This window comes from Paroedura picta, chromosome 1, assembly GCF_049243985.1.
Source record: "Paroedura picta isolate Pp20150507F chromosome 1, Ppicta_v3.0, whole genome shotgun sequence".
Classification (NCBI taxonomy): Eukaryota; Metazoa; Chordata; class Lepidosauria; order Squamata; family Gekkonidae; genus Paroedura; species Paroedura picta.
In genome coordinates this window covers 195,106,106-195,127,240 of record NC_135369.1, presented here as the reverse complement: position 1 = coordinate 195,127,240, position 21,135 = coordinate 195,106,106, and the positions used below count along the sequence as shown (strand labels likewise).

At 45.5% G+C, this 21,135-nt stretch overlaps 1 protein-coding gene across 11 annotated transcripts in view; it reads right to left on the bottom strand.

Annotated features, from left to right (window-relative positions):
* AFTPH (aftiphilin) overlaps positions 1–21,135 on the bottom strand; it is a 202,522-nt gene that overhangs the window by 143,977 nt on the left and 37,410 nt on the right. For 6 of the 11 annotated variants that reach the window (XM_077315725.1, XM_077315698.1, XM_077315708.1 and 3 more), the window contains 5 exons: positions 20,174–20,296; positions 16,210–16,270; positions 14,745–14,828; positions 11,746–11,869; positions 5,400–6,559 (listed from right to left, as the gene is read on the bottom strand). In XM_077315725.1, the coding sequence (XP_077171840.1) occupies positions 6,415–6,559; positions 11,746–11,869; positions 14,745–14,828; positions 16,210–16,270; positions 20,174–20,296 (537 nt within the window). In that variant the 3' untranslated portion in view covers positions 5,400–6,414. Of the gene's footprint in view, positions 1–5,399; positions 6,560–11,745; positions 11,870–14,744; positions 14,829–15,339; positions 15,370–16,209; positions 16,271–20,173; positions 20,297–21,135 lie in introns of those variants that run through there. The other 5 variants (XM_077315760.1, XM_077315767.1, XM_077315751.1 and 2 more) reach the window with 4 other exon arrangements.

Below are 21,135 nucleotides of genomic sequence, written 5' to 3'. Positions count from 1 at the left end.
AGCCTGAGAAGGCAGGGAGCTGGCCAGATGAAAACGGGGATCGCAACCTAATGGGGTAGCTCCTGAATCGCAGAACTAAATGATGCCACCGTTCTGCCAGTGAAGCCTGGCCAGCAAATTAAACATATTATCAACAAACGATTCCATCTTGGGAGAAAGAACATCAGAACAAAAATGATCACCCCTGGGGCAGGAGGATCTGCACGGAGCTTCTAAGCAAGGCTGAGGGCGGGTGGGAATGCGTGGTCCCTCCCTTCCCTTGACATGTGGACTGGCCCCCTACAGTGGGCCAGCAGCAGGACAAAAAAGTAATATCTCTGTATTGCGTGGCTACAGTGCCACAACCCATGCGCATTCCATGTTGTGCATTGCACAGGAGACCGAAATGGCAAAACAGGTAACAAAGATAAATACATTTCAGCTTGACTTCCTGGGATGCCCAAATATATTATGTTCCAGGGGTGGGGGGCAGGGATTGTGGTGCTGGCCTGCAGCAGAGGAGCTAGACTGGAGTCCAGCAAGACCTTGGAGAACTACTTGCAAGGGCCAAAGCTCCCTTCGTCAGATCTCTTAAGGGACTACTTGACTCAAATCTAACCCATATTAAGGTTCTACGATGCATCCCGTTGCATCCTCTTTTAGCTTCCAGCATGGATGAAATGTTTTGATTTTTAAGGCCCATTTCCAAGTCTTCCCGAACGTAGGCAATTTAGGAAGTACTAAGAAAAAAACCCTCCAGTGAAACCTTTCATTTTAGAATGAGTACAATGCTCCTGAAAGTGTGCTGTGAATCCAGGCAGCTCTTAAGCCCAGGCATTTTTACCTAATCTACTGTGTATTTTAACTGTGTATATTCTGAGCTGCACAGGAAGGGCAGGAGACAAATACAACCAACCGGCCAAAAGCAAAAAAAAGAAGAAGGCAGGAGGGGCTTGCGTTGCCTTATGTTAACCTGACTCCTCCTTTGTGGTTGAGCTTTTCACCTCTCCTTCAAACCATAGACACCCAATCTTATTGTCCTACATTGCTGGGCATGATCAGAAAGACTCAGAGAACCATAGAATAATAGAGTTGGAAGGGACCTCATGGGTCATCTAGTTCAACCCCCTACACTATGCAGGACACTCACAACCCTCTCGATCATCCACTGTCACCTGCCACCCCCTTGAACCTTCACAGAATCAGCCTCTGTTTAAGAATCTCCAGAGATGGAGAACCCACCACCTCCCGAGGAAGCCTGTTCCACTGAGAAACCACTCTGTCACAAATGTCTTCCGGATGTTTAGCCGAAAATTCTTTTGAATTAATTTCATCCCATTGGGGGCAAGAGAGAACAACTCTGCTCCATCCTCTATATTAGATATCCCCAACCTGTGGGCCATGGACCACATGTGGTCCTTCGACTAATTGGAGGTGGGCCCCGAAGGACACCTTCTCCCCCCCCCCTGGCCCTTTACTTCATCCCCCCCCAGCCCTTTACAACATTGTTGTGGCGTGTCTGTATCTTATTTTGAAGGGATGTTTAAACATTACCATAGCGATCAGAGAGCGCTAGGGCAGTGGTTGAGAGCAGAGGAGTAAACTATCCCCCCCCCCGGGCCTCAGTAAAAGGCGTTGAGTGGTCCCTGGTGAATGGTCCCTGGTGTTGAGTGGTTCCTGGTGATAAAAAGGTTGGGGACCACTGCTCTATATGGCAGCCCTTTAAATACTTGATTATCAAATCCCCTCTCAGTCGTCTCCTCTCCAGGCTAAACTGACCATGTTCCCCCAACCTTTCCTGATATGTCTTGGTCTCCAAACCCCTCACCATCTTTGTTGCCCTCCTCTGGACACGCTCCAGTTTGTCTACATCCCTCTTCAACTGGGGTGCCCAAAACTGAACACAGTACTCCAAGTGAGGCCGAACCAGAGCAGAGTAAAGCGGAACCATCACCGCCCGTGATCTGGACACGATACTCCGTTTGATACAGCCCCAAATCCCATTTGCTTTTTAGCCACACTGCTGACTCGTGTTAAATGTACGATATACTAAAAATCCTAGATCCTTCTTGCATATACTACTGCCAAGACTTGCACTGCTACTCCCCATCCCATATTGGTGTAAATGGTTTTTCCTACCTAAATGAAGAACTTTACATTTTTCCCTATTAAATTTCATTTTATTTAGTTTGTAGTTCAGTTCTCGAGCCAATCAAGATCATCCTGCATTCTGATTCAGTCGTGTTGTGTTTGCTATCCCTACCAGTTTAGAATCATCTGCAAATTAAGTTTCCCCTCTAATCCATCATCCAAATCATTTATAAATATGATGAACAACACAAACCCCAGGACAGATCCCTGGGGCACTCCACTTATCATTCTTCTCTAAGAGGATGCTGAACCATTAACAAGTACCCTTTGGATATGATCAGTCAACCAGTTATCGATCCACTTGAAAGAATTAGGATCCATACTGCATTTTACTAACTTGTGAACAAGAATATCATGTGGAACCTTATCAAAAGGTTTACTGAAATCCAGATAAACTATGTCTACAGCTTACCCCTGGTCCATCAAAGTAGTCACTTTCTCGAAAAAAGAGATAAGGTTGGTCTGACATGACTTGTTCTTGCAAAACCTGTGATTAGTCCTAGGAATCACAGCTCTCAGTTCCAGCTGCTCAAGGACAGTGTTTGATTATTTGTTCCAACATTTTGCCAGCTACAGATGTCAAGCTGACGGGTCGATAATTACCCGGATCCTCCTTTTTCCCTTTCTTGAAGAAGGGGACAACATTTGCCCACCTTTAATCATCTGGCACCTCACCTGTTCTCCAAGAAGTGTACAAAATAATGGACAGAGGTTCAGAGATGACATCTACAAGTTTTTTAGTACACTTGGATGCAGTTCATCTGGCCCAGAAGACTTTGTTTCATTTAAAGGCAGGCACTAGGTGTTTATTCCTGGCAAATAGATGGGGAAGAAATGGAAGTAGTGACAGATTTTATTTTCCTGGGCTCCAAGATCACTGCAGATGGGGACTGCAGCAAAGAAATTAAAACACGCTTGCTCCTGGGGAGGAAAGCTATGGCAAATCTAGACGGCATCCTAAAAAGCAGAGACATCACCCTGCCAACAAAAGTGCGTCTAGTCAAGGCTATGGTCTTCCCAGTTGCAATGTATGGCTGAGAACGTTGGACCATAAGGAAGGCCGAGTGTCAAAGAATTGAGGCTTTTGAACTCCGGTGCCTGAGAAGACCCTCGCGAGTCCCTTGGACTGCAAGGCGAAGAAACCAGTCAGTCCTAGAGGAGATCAGCCCTGCCTGCTCCTTAGAATGCCAGATCCTGAAGATGAAACTCAAATACTTTGGCCACCTCATAAGAAGGAAGGACTCCCTGGAGAACAGCCTGATGCTGGGAGCGATTGAGGGCAAAAAAAGAAGGGGACGACAGAGAATGAGGTGGCTGGATGGAGTCACTAAAGCAGTCGGTGCAAACTTGAGTGGACTCTGGGGAATGGTAGAGGACAGAAAGGCCTGGAGGATCATTGTCCATGGGGTCGCGATGGGTCGGACATGACTTTGCACCTAACAAAAACAACAAAGGTGTTTATGGACTGCCCCCACAGTCCCATCCCCCCTGTTGTGATATGCTTTTGCCACATTGAGCACCACTTCCCCCACAAGAGAAGACTGAGGAGAAATAGGAGTTAAGCAGTTCAGCCCTCTCTTCATCCTCTGTTATAATTTCACTTTCTTGTCCTCACAGTGGTCCTACAGAGTTCCTATTCTTTATTTTGCATGAAATATAACTAAAGAAGCCTTTTTTGTTATGTTTAGCACTTCTTGCTAGCCTAAGCTCATATTGAGCTTTAACTTTTCTAACAGTCTCCCTACAGTTATTAGTTATTTGTTTATACTCATCCTTGGTAATAAGGCCTTCCTTCCATTTCCTAAATGACTCTTTTTTATTCCTCAAATCATTTGACAACTGCTTATGGAGCCAACTTGACTTTCTTAGGCTCCTTCCATCTTTTCTTCTCAAGGGGAATGTTTGTGATTGAGACATCAGTATTTCACTTTTAAGAAACTTCCAGCCTTCTTGGACTCCCATCTCTTTAAGTCTTTCTGACCACAGGCCTGTACCCAACATACCTTTAAGTCTGTTAAAATCGGATTTCCTGAAGTCCAGTCTATTTGTCCAACTATGTAAAGCTTTTCTCTTTCCCACAGTTGAAAATTCCAAAATCATATGGTGTGCCCACTACTTCCACCTCATCTACCAGTTCTTCCCTACTGATGAGAATCAAGTCTAAAATAGGAGACCCACCTGGTTCCCTTCTCTAATTTCTGGGAAATGAAGCTGTCAGAAAGACAATTAAGAAATTAATGGAGTTTGTATTTTTAGGAGAGTTGGTCTTCCAACAGCCTCTGACTGGTTTGGTGGTCTATAGCACAATAATACCATTCTCATTTCCTACTCCTTTTATATTTACCCAAATACACAACTGAACTTTCATGCTCAGGTATCCGTATTTCTTCACAAGTATAAAGATTCTTATCATATATTGTTATTCTTCCCCGCTTTTTTACTTGTCTGTGCCATTTGACTAGATTGTACCCCTCCATTCTAGTATTTGGTTGTTTTATAGAGTTGGAAGGGACCTCATGGGCCATCTAGTCCAACCCCCTGCGCTCCCAGGTCCCCCCAGATCCACAAAGACTGTCTCAATACGTTCCATGCTGCGCAGTATCAGAAAGCGGTAGAGCAGGAAGCAAAGGTGCCAGGTAAACGCTGTAAGGTTTGTTGGAAACGGAGTTGCCACAGAAGGAGGAAGGCATCTTTGAGCTGGAACAAGGGGACAGGTGCTAGGGGCTTTTCCCCAGGTGCTGGGCATGTTTGCAGTTTTGCTTGATGAAAACTAAGACACCTGTAAGTTTAAAATCCCAGAACTGTCAAACAGGTCTATGTTATACATGCAAAATCAAATGATGCCTTTGACAGTAAAGCTATAAAATTCGGAAAGCATTATCATTATAATGGTTACTCGTCCTTTGCCTTCCCTTAAGTAAGCAAGGGTTGCATATTCTTCAATCTTTCTTAAAATTTTAAAGTCTTACAAAATTTGAGGCAGGGTATGACCTTGTGTGAGTCCCTGCTCACTTTACTCATGGAAGTTCATCCCCTGCCATAAAACTGGGTTGGTCTTTCCGGTGCTCCTGGACTCTGGATCTTTCCTACTGCTACAGACAGACTAACCTGGCCACCCACCTTGAACTCGCCCCAAATTTTGTGCCTCAAGTTGTACAGCTGTTGGACAAAGGCTTGTTTTTGTTTAGGGACTGGACGCTCAGCTCTGTCACAGGCAGGTCACAGGTGGTGAGGATACGCCACTGCCACACACACTAACAGACTATACATAATTTTATTTTTTTATTTTGTGTAAGCTAAGAGGAAATTTATACACTGAAATTTCAAAAAGACCTTGAGCATGCACATAAACCTTGTCAGAGGTTGTTTTCTACATAGCATTCTCTTTTTTTCCATAGGAATTTCCCCAAACATTTACAACCCATAGTTTTACTGTACATACAGCCTAAACCATAGCAATCTATGATTATGTCAATTTACACTGTGCAAAAATCAAACAAAGAATAATGGTACAACAGAAGAAAAAAATGGTAACAGGTATATTCATTGTAAGACATTCAGATAGTTTTTGGTCCTTCCATTCCAAACCAAAATAGATTTTTTAACACATAGATCCCCAAAATCAAGTAATTAGGCAGTGCTCTATAGCTTAGCTAAAGAAGACAGTAAACCTTATGAGAGGCGATGATAAATCCATACTTCCAGAAGACAGGAAGCTGAGGGGGAAAAAAAACAGTCCACCCCCCACCCCCACCCAAAAAGAGTAACAAAAGCCTTATTAGATGGATCAAACAAAACCACAGAAAAGATCTCCTAACCGTTTCGGCTCATTTAGCAAAAATGTTTTTCAGAAAAAGGGGGGGGGGAATGCAACTCATTCTGAAAAGAAAACATTTCAGGGGTGAATTCAAAGAGACCAGAAGTTTCTGGGGTTTTTAAAAAATGTTTATAAAGTTTTGTAAGGAGGACACCACCAGTGTATTCCACAAAGACGTAAATGTTTACACCCCAGCACAAAAAAGAAAAAGAAAAAAAGAGATAAATCTTCAAAAAAGATTCAACCCTCCCCAGTTATTTACATTTTTTTCTAATATAAATTTAGGACTCCAGTATGTAAATAAATATACATATTTATGTATACCTTTCTAGTGCTGCTTACCAACAAATCAGCTGAACTCAAATTTTTCAGAAAAGCAAAGATCACTTTTAGTGGACCCAGAAAAAGAGCCGGGAGGGGGTGGGGGTGGGGAGGAATCACTGGAAATGGGTGGATCCCCTCCTCACTTAGTCTACCTGGTCTTGGCAACTTGCTGAAGGTGTTAATGTGGCCGGGAACATCAACACCTTGGCATGCATGAAAGTTAAGTCAGGAAGGCTAGCAATCACCTGGACGGCCTCTTCGCTGAGCTGCTCCTCCTTCCTGGGCTTTCTGTCGAGACAAAAGAACAACAAAGGCTAAAGAAGAGTCTGTTGCAGTGGCTCTGCATGTCCGGAAACCCACAACTCTCAGGGTGTCTAGGTATTCCTCTCCTCAAGCAGGAGACCTCTGTCTTAATCTGGGAGCTGCCCTCTGCCCCCCCCCTCTCCCCGCCGGTCCCTCTGCCCCCTAGCTTTAGATTAGGCTTCTCTCTCTCCTTTTGACTACAAACTGAATGATTTACTTGATCTAATTGAATAAACATTTTTGTAATAAATTTTCCTTAATGTTACAATTTTATGACTGGGTAAACACTGCTATATGAAGAAGGAAGGAAGGAAGGAAGGAAGGAAGGAAGGAAGGAAGGAAGGAAGGAAGGAAGGAAGGAAGGAAGGAAGGAAGGAAGGAAGGCTGGCTGGCCTTGTGTTGGTGTAGTGGTTAGGAGTGCGGACTTCTAATCTGGCATGCCAGGTTCGATTCTGCACTCCCCCACATACAGCCAGCTGAGTGACCTTGGGCTCACCACAGCACTGATAAAGCAGTTCTGACCGGGCAGTGATATCAGTGCTCTCTCAGCCTCACCCACCTCACAGGGTGTCTGTTGTGGGGAGAGGAATGGGAAGGCGACTGTAAGCCACTTTGAGCCTCCTTTGGGTAGGGAAAAGCGGCATATAAGAACCAACTCTTCTTCTCCTTCTTCTTCTTCTATTAGGACCCTTCAGCAAATCCAGGAAAACCACATGAATAGAGGAAAAGAGGTCACTGGGCCAGCAGTCATCTATGTGATGTTTTGTAAAAAGTGTTTCGGGATAGATGGGAAAGATGGCTTCTTGAGCACTTCTCTTAAGGAGGAGCTCGTGGTCCGTATAGGGGGCTGAACGTATCTACGTCCGGCAGAAACAAGCAAGGTGCGCAAACCTTTCTAAATTCTCCTTACAAGAGCTTTGAAAAGCTCCGGAGCCCTAAAAAGGCCCGTTACTGATCTGCAGAGAGTGATTCTCAAGATCTTAAGCTATACGTGACTAAGGCCAAGAAGCAGTCAACCATCAGAGCCTTCTTTAACAAGGATCACCTTTTCTTTCTCATTCCTCTCTCGTTTTCTGAACTGCTTTGAAGAGACTTCAGAGTTCTCTAACTTCAAATGCCTGCTATCAACAGTAAGTAACGTTTTAATGACACTGAATTGTTTTTGTACACCTCCCCCTGTCTTGTCTACCAAGCCACGGCAGTGAGTTCATCTTTCACAAGCATATGAACAATTTTTAAAGATAAATGAGCTAATTTGGACTGTTTAGATTATACGGAGATTTCCCTTGATAACGGCTCTCGCGATATCTCTCCCACTGTGTGACTTTCTAAGCAATCAGAACTTCTGCGGGAGGACCTCTCCTGGCTGTTTGAAACACTTCACAAAACTGGCTGGTGCTGACTTCTAAGTCTGATTTTTAATATGGCTATTTTGACTCAGATGGTCCGTCTGTTAGCAAAACAAAGAGAAGATCTGAATGCCTTCACAGAAAATTTGTTGAAAGATATTTTTAAGGAAATCCGAAATGGCAAGAACAGGAATGATGAACCAAATGATAATGATAATATTAACCAACTAGAACAAAAAAATAGCAAGAGTGAAGAATTACAGAATTGGAAATCTTCAGCGGAAGAAAATTGTGAAGCATTGGAGATGGAGTCCTTCAGAAAGCAAGACCTGAAACAAGAACTTATTATCATCACTGATCGTTCCCCCAGATGAGGTTACCTTTACTGAAAAGACATATCTCAAAGCAGAAGCACAAAAGAATCAGCCAAAAGACACATTGGTTTGTCCTGAAAGTAACTATTCTAAAAGAGCTTCCCAGGAAAAAAATGGTCCTAACACACCCCAGATTGGAGATCAGGAGGTGCAACTGTTTCAAGAATCATTGGCAGATATTCTGTGGAAAGGGGCACAACTTCATTTCCTAAGACTCAAATTGAGACTGGGAGACTTAAGAAGACTGGGAGGAGGCAAGGGGTTGGGGGGCTAACATTTTTTCTATATTCTGTTTCTGTATGGATGGCATTAATACTTACAGCAACTGCAAAGATTTTAAAACAATTTGAATTGAAGAATTTAAGAGCTGCAAATGTTATGATAAAATGTACTGCTTCTTCTTTTTTTTCTTTCCCCCTTTAAAAAAATACTGGGCTAAAGTAGCTGTAAATGTCATGATAAAGGGGGATTTTCCTTTTTAATTTTCTTTTTATAAATACTAGATTAAAGTTCATATTGTTTTATAAGAAATGCTTAATGTTAAGTACTTATAATACGTTGTTGTAAACAAGTGCAGGAACCAGCTGATTTTCTAGATTGATATAGAATCATAGAATCATAGAGTTGGAAGGAGCCATACAGGCCATCTAGTCCAACCCCCTGCTCAACGCAGGATCAGCCCAAAGCATCTTCTCCTCTGCAGCCAGCAGAAACAGCATCCTGCCCTCCTCCAAGTGACAACCTTTCAAATACTTAAAGAGGGCTCTCATGTCCCCTCTCAACCTCCTTTTCTCCAGGCTGAACATTCCCAAGTTGACTGTAAGACCGTTTATGCACTGGGAACTTCACTGCCCCAGCTCCTGTGCAGGAGCACAAATCAGGGGCGGACAATGTGCAACAGGCCAAATGCTCTCCCATGTGGGTGCAGGAAGAGGTGGGACAACCTGCCACAACTAAAACTCCAGCCTGCAGCCTGGTATGAAATCTCCAGTGCATAAACGGTCTAAGTGCTGGAAATCTTATGTTAAAGTGGGATTTTTTTGTTGTGGCTTTGTTGGCAACAGACATCTACAGTATTTAGCAATGCGAAACGTCAAGCAAATGGGGACTTTGGGGCGTAGAGGGAGGGATGAGATTGTAATATTGTAATCAAAGATATTTTTCCTTGTTCTTTCTATATAATAGTTTTAAAAATCATATTTTTAAAAAAAGTGTTTCTACAGGTGTGTTTTGTGTCTTTGTACAACAGCAACAAAAGTGAACAACTGCTGACAAAAACACTTTGTGTCATATTGAAAACTGAAGTTAAAAAAGATTGCATTGAATTTTTCCTTGTTTGTACCTGAAAACAGCTGAACAGCCAAGCTAAAATTAAAACCCGAGGGCTCATCGTAAAGGTTTAGGACTCCCTCCAGTGGCAAACGGTTGAAACCATCTCAGAAGGACGTGTTGCTTTGGACACTTCTTTGGGCATGCCGTCAAGCTGCAGCCAACTTCTGGCTACCCCGTATAGCTTGCCACTGCCTGCCACTGTCCAGCAACCCTGGGCTTTCTCTGCAGTCTCCCACCCCTTCAAGTACTAGCCGGGGCCAATTCTTCCAAGAGGGGCCCAGGTGGTCTCCCGTCCAAGTCTTAACCTGCTTAGCTTCTGCGATCTGACAAAATCCAAGTCCTCCATCCAATTCTAAGTGTGACTGGAAGTCCCTAGGCCCTCCCACAAAAACACCTGTTTGCAGAAGCAAGAAAAAGAAATGAGTAAAAAAAATGAAGGTGGAGAAAAGGCCCTGCAAGATGAGATGGGATCAGTGGCTCTCCATTCCCAGTGGTGCCAGGTGGGACAGCCTCTCGGAGGAGGCCAGGAAGAGGTGACATTCTGTGGAATGTGCACAACATTAATGCTCGGGAGGGCATTTGTGCAGAGGAAAGTGGATTGGCTGTATAACAGAGCACTTTATACGGGCATTTATATAAAGGGAATATAATGGTTGTCTACTGCACTGTTTATTGCCCTAACTACATGGCCTACTTTTGCAACCCAATTCTCTCCGTTGTTTATGGGCTGTCATGTCCTACCGATCTTTTGCTTGCACTGTTTGCTAATCTCAGCCACACCTCATACCCACATGAAGCTGCCTTAGACTGAATCGGGCCCTTGGTCCCTCAAGGCCAGCTGTGCCTACTCAGACTGACAGCGTCTTTCCAGGATCTTGGCAGAAGTCTTTCACATCACCTACTGCTGGGTCAGTGTAGTGGCAGATGCTGGGGCCTCCTGCACGCCACACAGATCTTCTGCTGCTGATCCACAGCCCCTCCCCGCATCCTACTGCGATGCATTCTTGGATGCCTCCTGCAGTCTGGCTGTATGGAGTTTTTAGGTTGTGTAACCTGCCTCCAGTCTTAGCAAGAAAAGCAGGCTATAAAGTAATTAAAGAAAGTTACTAAGTATAAAGCAATGTGGCCATAGACCGCTTCCATCTGAGGCTGGCGTTTGTGCGGTTTAAACACCCTTTCAATGGCATGCCTCAGTGTGGAGCAATGATCCTCAAGGTGCTGCCCTTGAGTGTCTTTCCACGTTCGCATGTCCTCCTTCCTCAAAGCAGCGCTTCCCTGGAGCAGGGAACCAGTCGTGGCTTTCCTCAATCTTCCTGGAGTGGGAGGAGCTTCAGAAGAGAGCAGGAGCAGGAGACATCCACTCTGGGCATGAAGGGAAGACACCACCTGGAACCCCTACCTCCAGTACAGAAGGATGCTTAGCTTGAGAGAGCTCAGCATTCTGTGACTGGCCCAGCACCCTATCAGTCACTGATGCCCCAATGCCTGCTTTCCATGTCACGACCGTGCCCATAGGCTCAACAGGCCCTTGGTTTCGACGAACCGGTCCCCATGACTCCAAGTTAGAAAAGCAGCCACAGCAGAAACTCCTTTCAACCAAATGGACGACCTGGCTCAGATACAGAAGATGGACTGCAAAATACAGCTAGATTAAACTCAGCAGGACCTTAGAGATGAACAAGGTCTGCTTTTGAGAGTCAAAGCTCCCTTGGTCAGGTACTGAGACAGCATATTCCAGCTACATCCCAAGAATTCAGGTGACACTGGATTCGAAGCTAGCAGTTCTCCTGCAGACCAACACCAGAGCATGAGCAACTCCATATGAGGAGCTTCAGAGGTCTGTGACACGTGACACTTTGAGGGTGGCTGCTGTGGTGATGGCAACCCCACAGGGCTCGATGAGGAGCAAGTTATGAAAGGCAAGGGACATTCAGAGGGGGTCTGCCACTGCCTGCCTCTGCAGAGTCCACCTGGACTCCTCCGGGGGCTTCCCACCAGGCCATCCAGGCTATGGGGAAGCTTTTTAGGGTGTGCTCTTCATGTCACCACTTGGTTAGCTGCAGACTTCAACCTTCTCCCCAAAGGGATGAGGCTTTTAAACGAGTGATGGATTTACCTGGCCGATGTGCTCGCTTTCTCTACTGTGGACATCAGCTTGGCAAACGCATCCGTCACTTTACTGGCCGCACTAGTCGTTTCCAGCTTAGACGTTGTCAACTCGTACAGCTCTGGATCCACACCTTAGAGCACAAAAGTCAAGTCAGAGCCAACCAGATCAGCCCCATTACAGAACACCATTCCCCAACTTCTGTAAACATCTGAACCACCGAGGCTTCCTACTGGAAAGGCAACACCATCGGGACGTAGGATACCAACACGGATCATTACTCTGAATTTACAATGCAAAGACAATTTTTTTTTGTTTCCCACATTCTCTGAGAACATAGCTATTAAAGGGATTTCAGAACCCAACAAAATGCTGCTGGAGTAAAAGGAGGAGATTTTGAGATGGGTAATATAGTTCAATTCTGATCAAATGGAGGAGAGGACAACGGCACAAAGCGGTCCCCACGAGGGGAAAAGGTGTTGTATAAAAGAACAAATAATAAATAAGTTAAAAGTAAAGGTATCCCCTGTGCAAAGACCGAGTCATGTCTGACCCTTGGGGTGATGCCCTCCAGCGTTTTCATGGCAGTCTCAATACGGGGTGGTTTGCCAGTGCCTTCCCCAGTCATGACCGTTTACCCCCCAGCAAGCTGGGTACTCATTTTACCGACCTCGGAAGGATGGAAGGCTGAGTCAACCTTGAGCCGGCTGCTGGGATCGAACTCCCAGCCTCATGGGCAGAACTTTCAGAGCATGTCTGCTGCCTTACCACTCTGCGCCACAAGAGGCTCTTAATAAATAAGTTATATATATATAAAAAAAGAGAAACAACTGGTTTTATTGTCATGATGAGGAGTAAGAACTTCACTGATTTCATAAATGTGTATCTCATTATAGCTAAACCTACACATATCTTGTCTCTGGATAGGACCCAACTGTATATCTTTTGATGAAGATAAAGTAATGGGAGAATATTTGCATCCCATCATTATTATGAGCCCAAAGGAGGTTCCAAGTTCAAATAAAAAATACGGACTAAAAATATTTGAAGTACTGTCAGATGTTTACAGAACCGTTAAAAATGGCCAACACAATCTTTTCTGTCGAAACACATAGAGACTAATCCTTAAGAAAATCTTTGAAAATCCCATTAAGGTACACCAGCTTGTGAAGCTGCATATCACAATAGGCCCTTTGATATTTTAAAAGGGTTATAATATGGTGCTGCAATTAATATCTTTATGACATTTGTTCATTACAGTCTTAGTTGTTAGCTGAAGGTGGATTACCTTAGCTCACTGAGTTATTGCCAAGACATGTTATGATGTTGCCATTAAAGCTAATTTTTATACTATGGCAGTTGCAAATGTCTCAGTATAAAAAGAGAATATGGGAACTGATTTATTAAAGTTGCATACTGGCCGCTTTAAAGAAAACTGACTCAAAATGTCTGGTTGTTTCCATAAGGAACAGTTATACAGTGTTAACAGAGAAATGGGCAAATTTTAAAACCTTAATGAGATTGAGTGAATTCAGCCACCAACTTTAGCCCGATGCGCCTAAAGTATGCACATATACACACTGTTACACATGGCCCACTCACAGAGCTGTCGGCTAGAAGCAAATGACTTTCCAAGAAACAAGAGGGGGGGGGAGGCCATGGTCACATCTGTTGACGAATTTGATGCCCTAGAGCAGGTGAGTGAAGGTTCTTCCTATGTCATCATTTCAGATGTGCCCTGAGAATTAGGGCAAAATTACTTTACTAGATGCCAGAAAAAGGGCCCGCTAGAAATGATCAACGCTGCCAAAATTTAAGATGGAAGTCAATGGGTTTAAAGTTAGCATCACAGCTAGTTATGATGTTCTACACAACTCAGCAAGCTTCTCTGGTTCTGATTCCCAGCAAACAGCTAAAGCATTAGGATATAAGGAGGCTGGAACCACGAGGCTTAAAGTGTCAGTGTTGCAAGTGGGACATTTTGTTGACTGCACGGACTCATTGTGGGTCCAGCGCGGAAAGGCGTTACTGGGAGAGCACAAACCCCCGTTTCTGCTCCAGACTCTGACTGAGCTGCAGGCACCAGACCAAACTGTGATTCGGAAGGCGAGGCCTGGCCTATGCTTGTGCTGCTGGTTATCTAGCTCACGCTCTCTACTCGTCCAGAAAGCCAGGCTAGATGGAGGCGTAGGAGGCACGTCGAGGTTTCCTACGGCCTGTATCAGTCTAGAACACAGAGAGCAAGGAAACTTGACTCTTGTGCCTCAAGCAGGTAACTAACTAGGCTTTGCGTGGCACGACTAAGCTCCAGCCTAAAAGAACGCTTCCGCTACATTCCCAAACATACAGCAGAGTTTCTACATTTCATGGCAAACTCCCCATCTTCTCTGCCATTTTACTTTGCTATTCATCTGTACCGTTGCTTTTCAAAAGAATGAATCTTGGTTCTACCAAAACACAAACTCGGCACTGCCTTACCAGGCTGCTTGCTCAAAAACTAGCACTTGTTATTCTGCAGTAATGCCTTGCAGAGCTACACTCTCTTCTCATCTTACAAGCCAACGCATGGCTGACCTTTAGAATAGCACTTGTTCCATCCATCGAGGGACTGTGTTTCTCCGACAGAAGTGCACTGCTTGCTAACTCCTCTTCACTTCAAGTATGGAGACCTAGTCCAAGGAACTGGGCAATGTTCTCACCGAGACTCAACTCCACCCTCAACTGCTTGGGACACCTTGCCACAATCCTTGCTTTTTTTTCTACCCACAAGAGTTTTAAAAACCTAACCATCCGCCCCGTCCCCAATGATCTGCAGAGAAAACACCTGCTTTCCACTTGAAGCAAATGTGGAAGAAAGAAGCCATATCAAAACGGCTGGCAGGCGTCTTCAGAGAACCATCCCAGCAAAATCTTCTTGTTTGTAGGAAAGTCATGTAAAGCGGCTCATGCTTTTTAGTAAACAGAGAGATAGAGAGATGAAGTTTGCGGTGTTTTAGCGCTCGGCTGACCTGGGATGGTGGTGGTGAAGCCAGAGCCACTGTCCTCCACAGGTCCAAAGAAATCAAGGTTCAGAAGAGCGGAACCTCCATGAGCTTGGAATTCAGTGACCGTATTGGTAGGCAGCCATACAGAAGGTAAGCCAAGGGAGGGATTTACGTGTAAAAAGGGGGTAAGACACACACTTGAACATGCCAGTTAAAATTAGTACTCATGACACAGTTTTTAATAATAATAAAAAATGTAACACAATTAGCGCTTACAAGATTAGTTTGCAGATTTCTAAAAGGTGTTAACAAGTCCGCGTAATGTCGTCGCATACAAAACGCAGCGAAGAATTCGACACTTGTAACCTCAGAGCTAGCCCAGTTTTGTAAACTTTTTCTAAAAAGAAAAGTGGACAGAACCAGAAAGATCCCCGAAGAGATGCACCCAGTTAAAGGGAAACGTTTACGATTCAGAACCATTTGTCTAAATTTAAAGCCACACTATTCTCTTGTGGCTAGCACAAAGCTCAAGGGACACTGACCAGCTGTTAAAGAGTGAGTTGTCAGTAGTTTGGCACAAAAATACAAATCACACAATAGCAATGGTTCCAAAACATACCCAGCTTCCTCAGCAGAAAAACTTGTCCCCCTTTAATATGGAATTAAAAAAACAAAACCAGAAAAATCGGAAACAGATACATTTTTAAAGGGAGTATTAGAAGAAAGCATGATGAATTGACGGAAGGAATCAGACACCAGACAGAAGCAAGGGGGTTCATCCAGGCTTTCTTTCTTGATGTGAGTCACAGAGTGATTTATGTCCCCAAACATGCCATACTGGAGTGGCCAGGCTGAGAAGTGGAGGAAGCGACAGCCCCCCATCCAGCCCACTGTGCTTAATGCCGTTTCGACAGGGAAGCCCCCCTTGGCTCTCTTGGCCCCACAGAAGCATCAGCTGCCTTGTGATTCACAAGACGCAGTAGACTTCGCAACGTTAACAAAATCTTTCTTTAAAAATCAAGGGCCCTAGCATGTGGACGTGCGTGATCTCCGCACAGCTGGAAACAGAATTTCTTTTAGGAAATGTACCTTTGTTTAAAACTGCCTGTGGCCAAAACCCTTGTGGTGTGATTTTTGCCATCCAGCATTTGACAATGTAGTTAAACTCTCCCAGGAGTTTGTTGGGGCAAGAATCAAAATCTGTGGGGTAAAAACCACTTAAAATCCGCCAGTCGTAGAGTGCCTAATTGGTCTGCGTAGGCAACACAAAAGTCAGCATATGTCTTACCTTGCTCTTTAGTGCTTATACATATTTCTTTAGCTGGGCACCGCTAAACAGAAAGAAAGCCTGAATTTCCAAAGTTAATGTATAGGGTTTGTTTTTTTCAAAAAATGACTAAATCAATCAATCAGCAGAGGGATGTTTGTCTGAACTTTGTAGGTTTCTTAACTCTAGCTCTGGTGCTAGAGGCTCTACGGAGAGACGTACCATCTAAAGGGTTAGTAAGGCCACTGCTACTCCAGTCAAACTGGACAGGTGGTAGAGATTCCTAGGGTTGAAAAGTCAGAAATCAAATATTTACAGTCAGGTAAAAAAGGTCACAGCATAGCAAAAACGTTCTCCGGCATGCAAGCCAAAGGCAGCCCCCGGGAGGGGACAGCACGGGCTCCACGTGTTCTTAGTTTGCCACGAAGCCCCCAAATGGTGTCCCAGGCCCCCAGCACGCGAGGGGAAGCTCAAGGCCTACTTTGGGGGGGGGAGTCAGCAAGAGCAAGGGGCTCCGTGAGGCCAGCCATGCTGCTGCGCCTCCGTTATAGGACTCTTATCCCGGCAGAGAAGGGAGAGGAGGCTAGCAGAAACGACGCAGGTCTCTGGCCCAGCCCCACCTGGTTAAAGATCTGTGGACTTGTACCTGCCAATAGCTGACAGAATACAGAACCGCCCCTCTCCTCATTCCTCTCTCCCCTCCACCGTACCTTGTGACCCCTGGGGTTAGCAGGTGGGCAGAGATGGGGGAAGGGTCAAAGGGGGTGCAGTCTTCCCTCCTGGCTTTGTGACGGAAAGGGTGGACAATTTCACCCCTTTCCCTCTCTTCACTGCAGCTTGGCATGAGCAGAGGTCTGATGACCCCAGAACTAAAAGGAACTGCACAAGGTGAATGGGGATCCACAATCCTTTGGCAACTTTTGAGAGGACTGCCTATAAGGGAGCTAAGATGGGGCCAGCTTCAGTCAGAAATGGAGGTTGCTCTTCAAGTAGTCAGCTGCTCCTTGTAGTAAGACCTGGATGCACTTCAAAATAGGGAAACTGAAATCTCCATGAAACTTGGCCCAAGAGGCTAGGTTAGCTAGAGAGATGCCTATAAAATTATAGGCACACAGAATTCTTTCCTATTTCAAAAACACAATGGGAAAAGGAAACCCAAGGTAGGTTTACCCCTGTAGGCAGTGCTTCTTTTTTCTCTACATGCTGGCGCTCACTCAGAAGGCTGCCTCAATTTTGACAAATTCCCCTTCTCTGGGATTGCAAGAGGCCACCCCAAAGGGGCCAGCACTCAGTAACAGCAAGTACCCCCACAAACACAAAAACCTTTCTGCCTATAGGAAATAAATCCCAACAAGAATATTGATTTTTTTCTTCTGGAATGATCCCCAAATGGAAAGGAAAAAAGAACCCGCCAGACTCCACTCTGGACACAGGGTGAGCTCGATCCAAGCCCCAGCAAGGTGAATGAACTGGTAACGGAGGAGGCCCCCCTCCTACAATCCACTGGGCCCCCTAAAATTCTACTCTGGCAGGGGATCAAGCAAAGGGCAAATGAGAATGGGGAACCTGCTGAGGGAGGGAAGAGTGCTCCCCTGTCTACCCTAAACATATGAAACCATCAAATCAAATAGATTTTGTGTTCCTATGAGGTTTGTCTCACTTGTGCTTTTCCCTTTTCTGTTGTACTTACCCTGCCCGCCCCTCCCCACACACACAACTTTGCTATTTCTATTCTACTACAGAATCTCCTTCAACACAGTTGCCAAGCAGGACAGGGTTAAAGAGCACCAACAGTTTGTTCAACTAAGTTGTCACGTTTTTGGTCAAGAGGGAAAAGATTGAAACGAAACGAGCTAAAGATTGTGGGTGTGAGACTCTAGGAAGAAAAACAGACTCTGCCCGGCTTTTTCTAAGTCATACCGACATGCTCCAGGGAAGAAACGTGAAGAGCAGCTTGTGCCGTTTCAGAGGCTTGAGCATTCTTAAGTTCTGTTAAGTTCGAGGGCCTTGCATGGCGAAAGGGGCCTAAAACCACCAGGGAACCAGGGCTGTGAGCTGCTGCTCTAGACTAGAAAGCCTCCAGTCTCAGTTGCCCTCCCCTCGTGCCCCACATTCTGTTCTTCCCTCCCCCCGGTCAGTTCCGTGGCCTCCACCAGCAGCAGCAGCAGCAGCAGAAGAGGGCAAGAGTCCAGGACTGCCTTAACGACTGACAACATTGGAGGAGCTTCCCTGAGTCGTGGCACGCAGCTGCAGAGAGGGGCTCCTGAACAGCTGCTCTTTTCTCCTGCTGCAGACAAACACCCATCTTGATCTAGCTACACGGCACATCTACGTATCGCCAGAAAAAAACCCTCTAATCTGGTGGGGGTGGGAAGTGTGGGTTGGTAGCTCAGACGACAGTTATCTAGACTGTCCAGGCCACAGGCTGCGACTGGCATGCAGAGGAGGCAGTTGCCCTGGGAACCGTTTTGCCACACAAAGTCCCTTCCTGCACTGGCACTGCAACGCTGGGTGTTCGCAATGGGGCAGCAGTTTACCCTACGTCTTCCCAAGTAGAGATGGGGGAAGATTTTCCCCACCAGACCCAGTCCACCCTCCACGAAGGTTCCACGGCATGGGGAGTGGAGCATGGGGAGCTGTTTTTTTTCCTGTTTAGGAACGTGGTAGCAACACCGGGTTCCTAAACAAATGAAAAATGGCCCATGTGGCTAGGGGATGCGCATTTTGTGTCGGCCCAGGGAGGGAGGAGGAACTGGCCTGGACAGCCTGACTGTTGCCTGCCAGACAGGCCTGGCTTGACATCGGTCCTGATGGCACCCACGGCATGGAAGGGAATGCGGTAAGAATCTACGTTCCCACACCACGAAGCAACTGAGGGCCTGAGTCCGGCCAGCCCCGGACCAGCAGCAACATCATTTGGAAGCGGGGATTCGCCCTGCAACCAGACGAGCGGCAGCCCGGGCCTCATCCCAATGGTCTGAAGTGCCACCCTGTCAATCAAACCTATTATTTTGCCAGCACAGTGTGGAAATGCCAGGCAGGCTTTTAGTCTGTTGTTAGAGCACGGCTGTGCACCCAAACACAGAGGTTCTCCTAGACAAATAAGTTGGTCAAAGCCACCTTTACTTCTATTACTATTTGGACAGACTGAGGGACAGCCTACCCGTGTTCTCCCATTCTGAAACTAAGGAACATCAGATACCCCCTTCCCTTTTAAGAGACTTCTTCCAACTTCAGTGGTTCTTCCTTTGGGGGAAGGCCCCTTAGGCTGGAGGGATGCTTTGTGGAGGATGACCAGATTAGGTCCATCCCAAGTTTTTTTAACCCCACACAGTACTAATGAGCACGGCAGTGCAAGATCATGTGCCCAACCTACAGAACAGGTAGGAGATAACACCAAGGCCCTGCCAATCTAGAGAGACCCTGGAGGGTTCTGAAGGCCAGAGAGGCTCAGAGGAGGTCTGCCATGACCTGCCTCTTCATGGCAGCCTGCCTGGGCCATTCAGATCAGGTAACCTACATAAGCCAGGACTATGACCTGTCAAATAGATTACACAAGTTCCCGCCCCCCCCCCTCTCAGTTGAAGGACCTCCCTCAAAGGACCGCCTAGGGCACTGCGAAGTCTGCTGGTCAATGTTGGAGGGGGAAAGTGTGTGCGTCTCCCATGTTTACCGACAGGCTTTGCAGTGACATTCTCTGCATGTGTGTTAAGCACTACCAGGTGATTTCTGACTTGTGGTGACTCTATGAGTGGATGATCAGTCGTTCTGGACATCGTTAACAGCCTTGCTCCATCTTGCCAATGGAGAGCTGTGCCTTCCTCCCCAGGTTGGGTCTTCCTCTTTCCCTGCAGCCTTCACCTTCTCATGATGTGGCCAAAGTACAACAGCCTCAGTTTAGTCATTTTAGCTTCTAGGGAGAGTTCAGGCTTGTATTACATGGTCTGTAATTAAGGGCAGAGTTCGGGGTCAGATCAGCTCATTCAAAAGCTCAGGGCAGCCTTGAGCAGCTGGAGGCTCAGGTCTGAGACACCCCTTCAGTCACCCGGGGCCAGATCCCAAGGGAGTGGCATGGGGAAAGGAGGCGGCACATCAAAAGACCCTGAGCATTTCCCCGGTAGATGTGTTCTGCACATACAACCTGAAGCACCACAAAACGCCCCAAATGGATTCTGCTTTTTTTTACCTGGAACTGATCAGGTGCACACAGATTCATCTCCGGCGATACAGGGGGAGTCTGTCCTATTGAAGCTATTTTTTCGGCAGCAGATACTGGTTTTAGAGGCTCCTTCGTCGGCTCTAACATACCCTAGCAACGAAGAAACCACACAGTTCAGAACCTGATTCTTTTACAGGCAACATGGAGTCCAATGCTCAAGGGACAATATTCCTCACTAGGCTTTCAGATACACTTTTGGATGCTGTCTGGATGGCTGCTTAACACACACACTAAAAGCAGGTTCCTATGCCTTAACCAGAAGGAAAGAAAATCAAAACATTGTTTTCCAAAGCTAATTGCGATCAAAAACATTTGATTAACAGAAACACTTTGCATTTTAAACCTTTATTAATGCAGGCAAGTGAAAAAACACAAAACCTGATTCTATTTTTCTCATAAGAGAGGAGTTATACACAACCAGATCAGAAACCCATTAAGCCACCTAAATGCTGGACATCTGAGATGCGGGATTCTTTTTTAAAATTACAAACGTTCAGCAGATATTACCATATTATACAAAGGATGTTTGTCCAAAGAATACACATTCCCAAATTTAGAAAGCAGGAGGCAAATTTACAACGAGAAGTAATTTCAAATATTATGCTCAAATATTGTATTCAATGAAGAGGCAGAACAAGAATTAACCATTAACTGTAAAATGCTGAATATGAATGAAGTTACCACAAACAGTGGTTTAAAATTTTGTGTAATAAAGGAAGGAATATTTGCTGTCTCGTGATGTAAAGAATTTGTAGGAAGTGCCTCCTGGGCAGGTCCCAGTTTCCCTCCCACATTCCGGAAACCGAACCGGAGCATAGTCTTTTATTTATTCCAGAGTGACAATTCTAGGCCTGATAGGACCCTAAGTTAAAGAGTGCTTTAAGTTATAGGCCATATTCCCTCAAAATGCATAGGACTCCAATCCATGT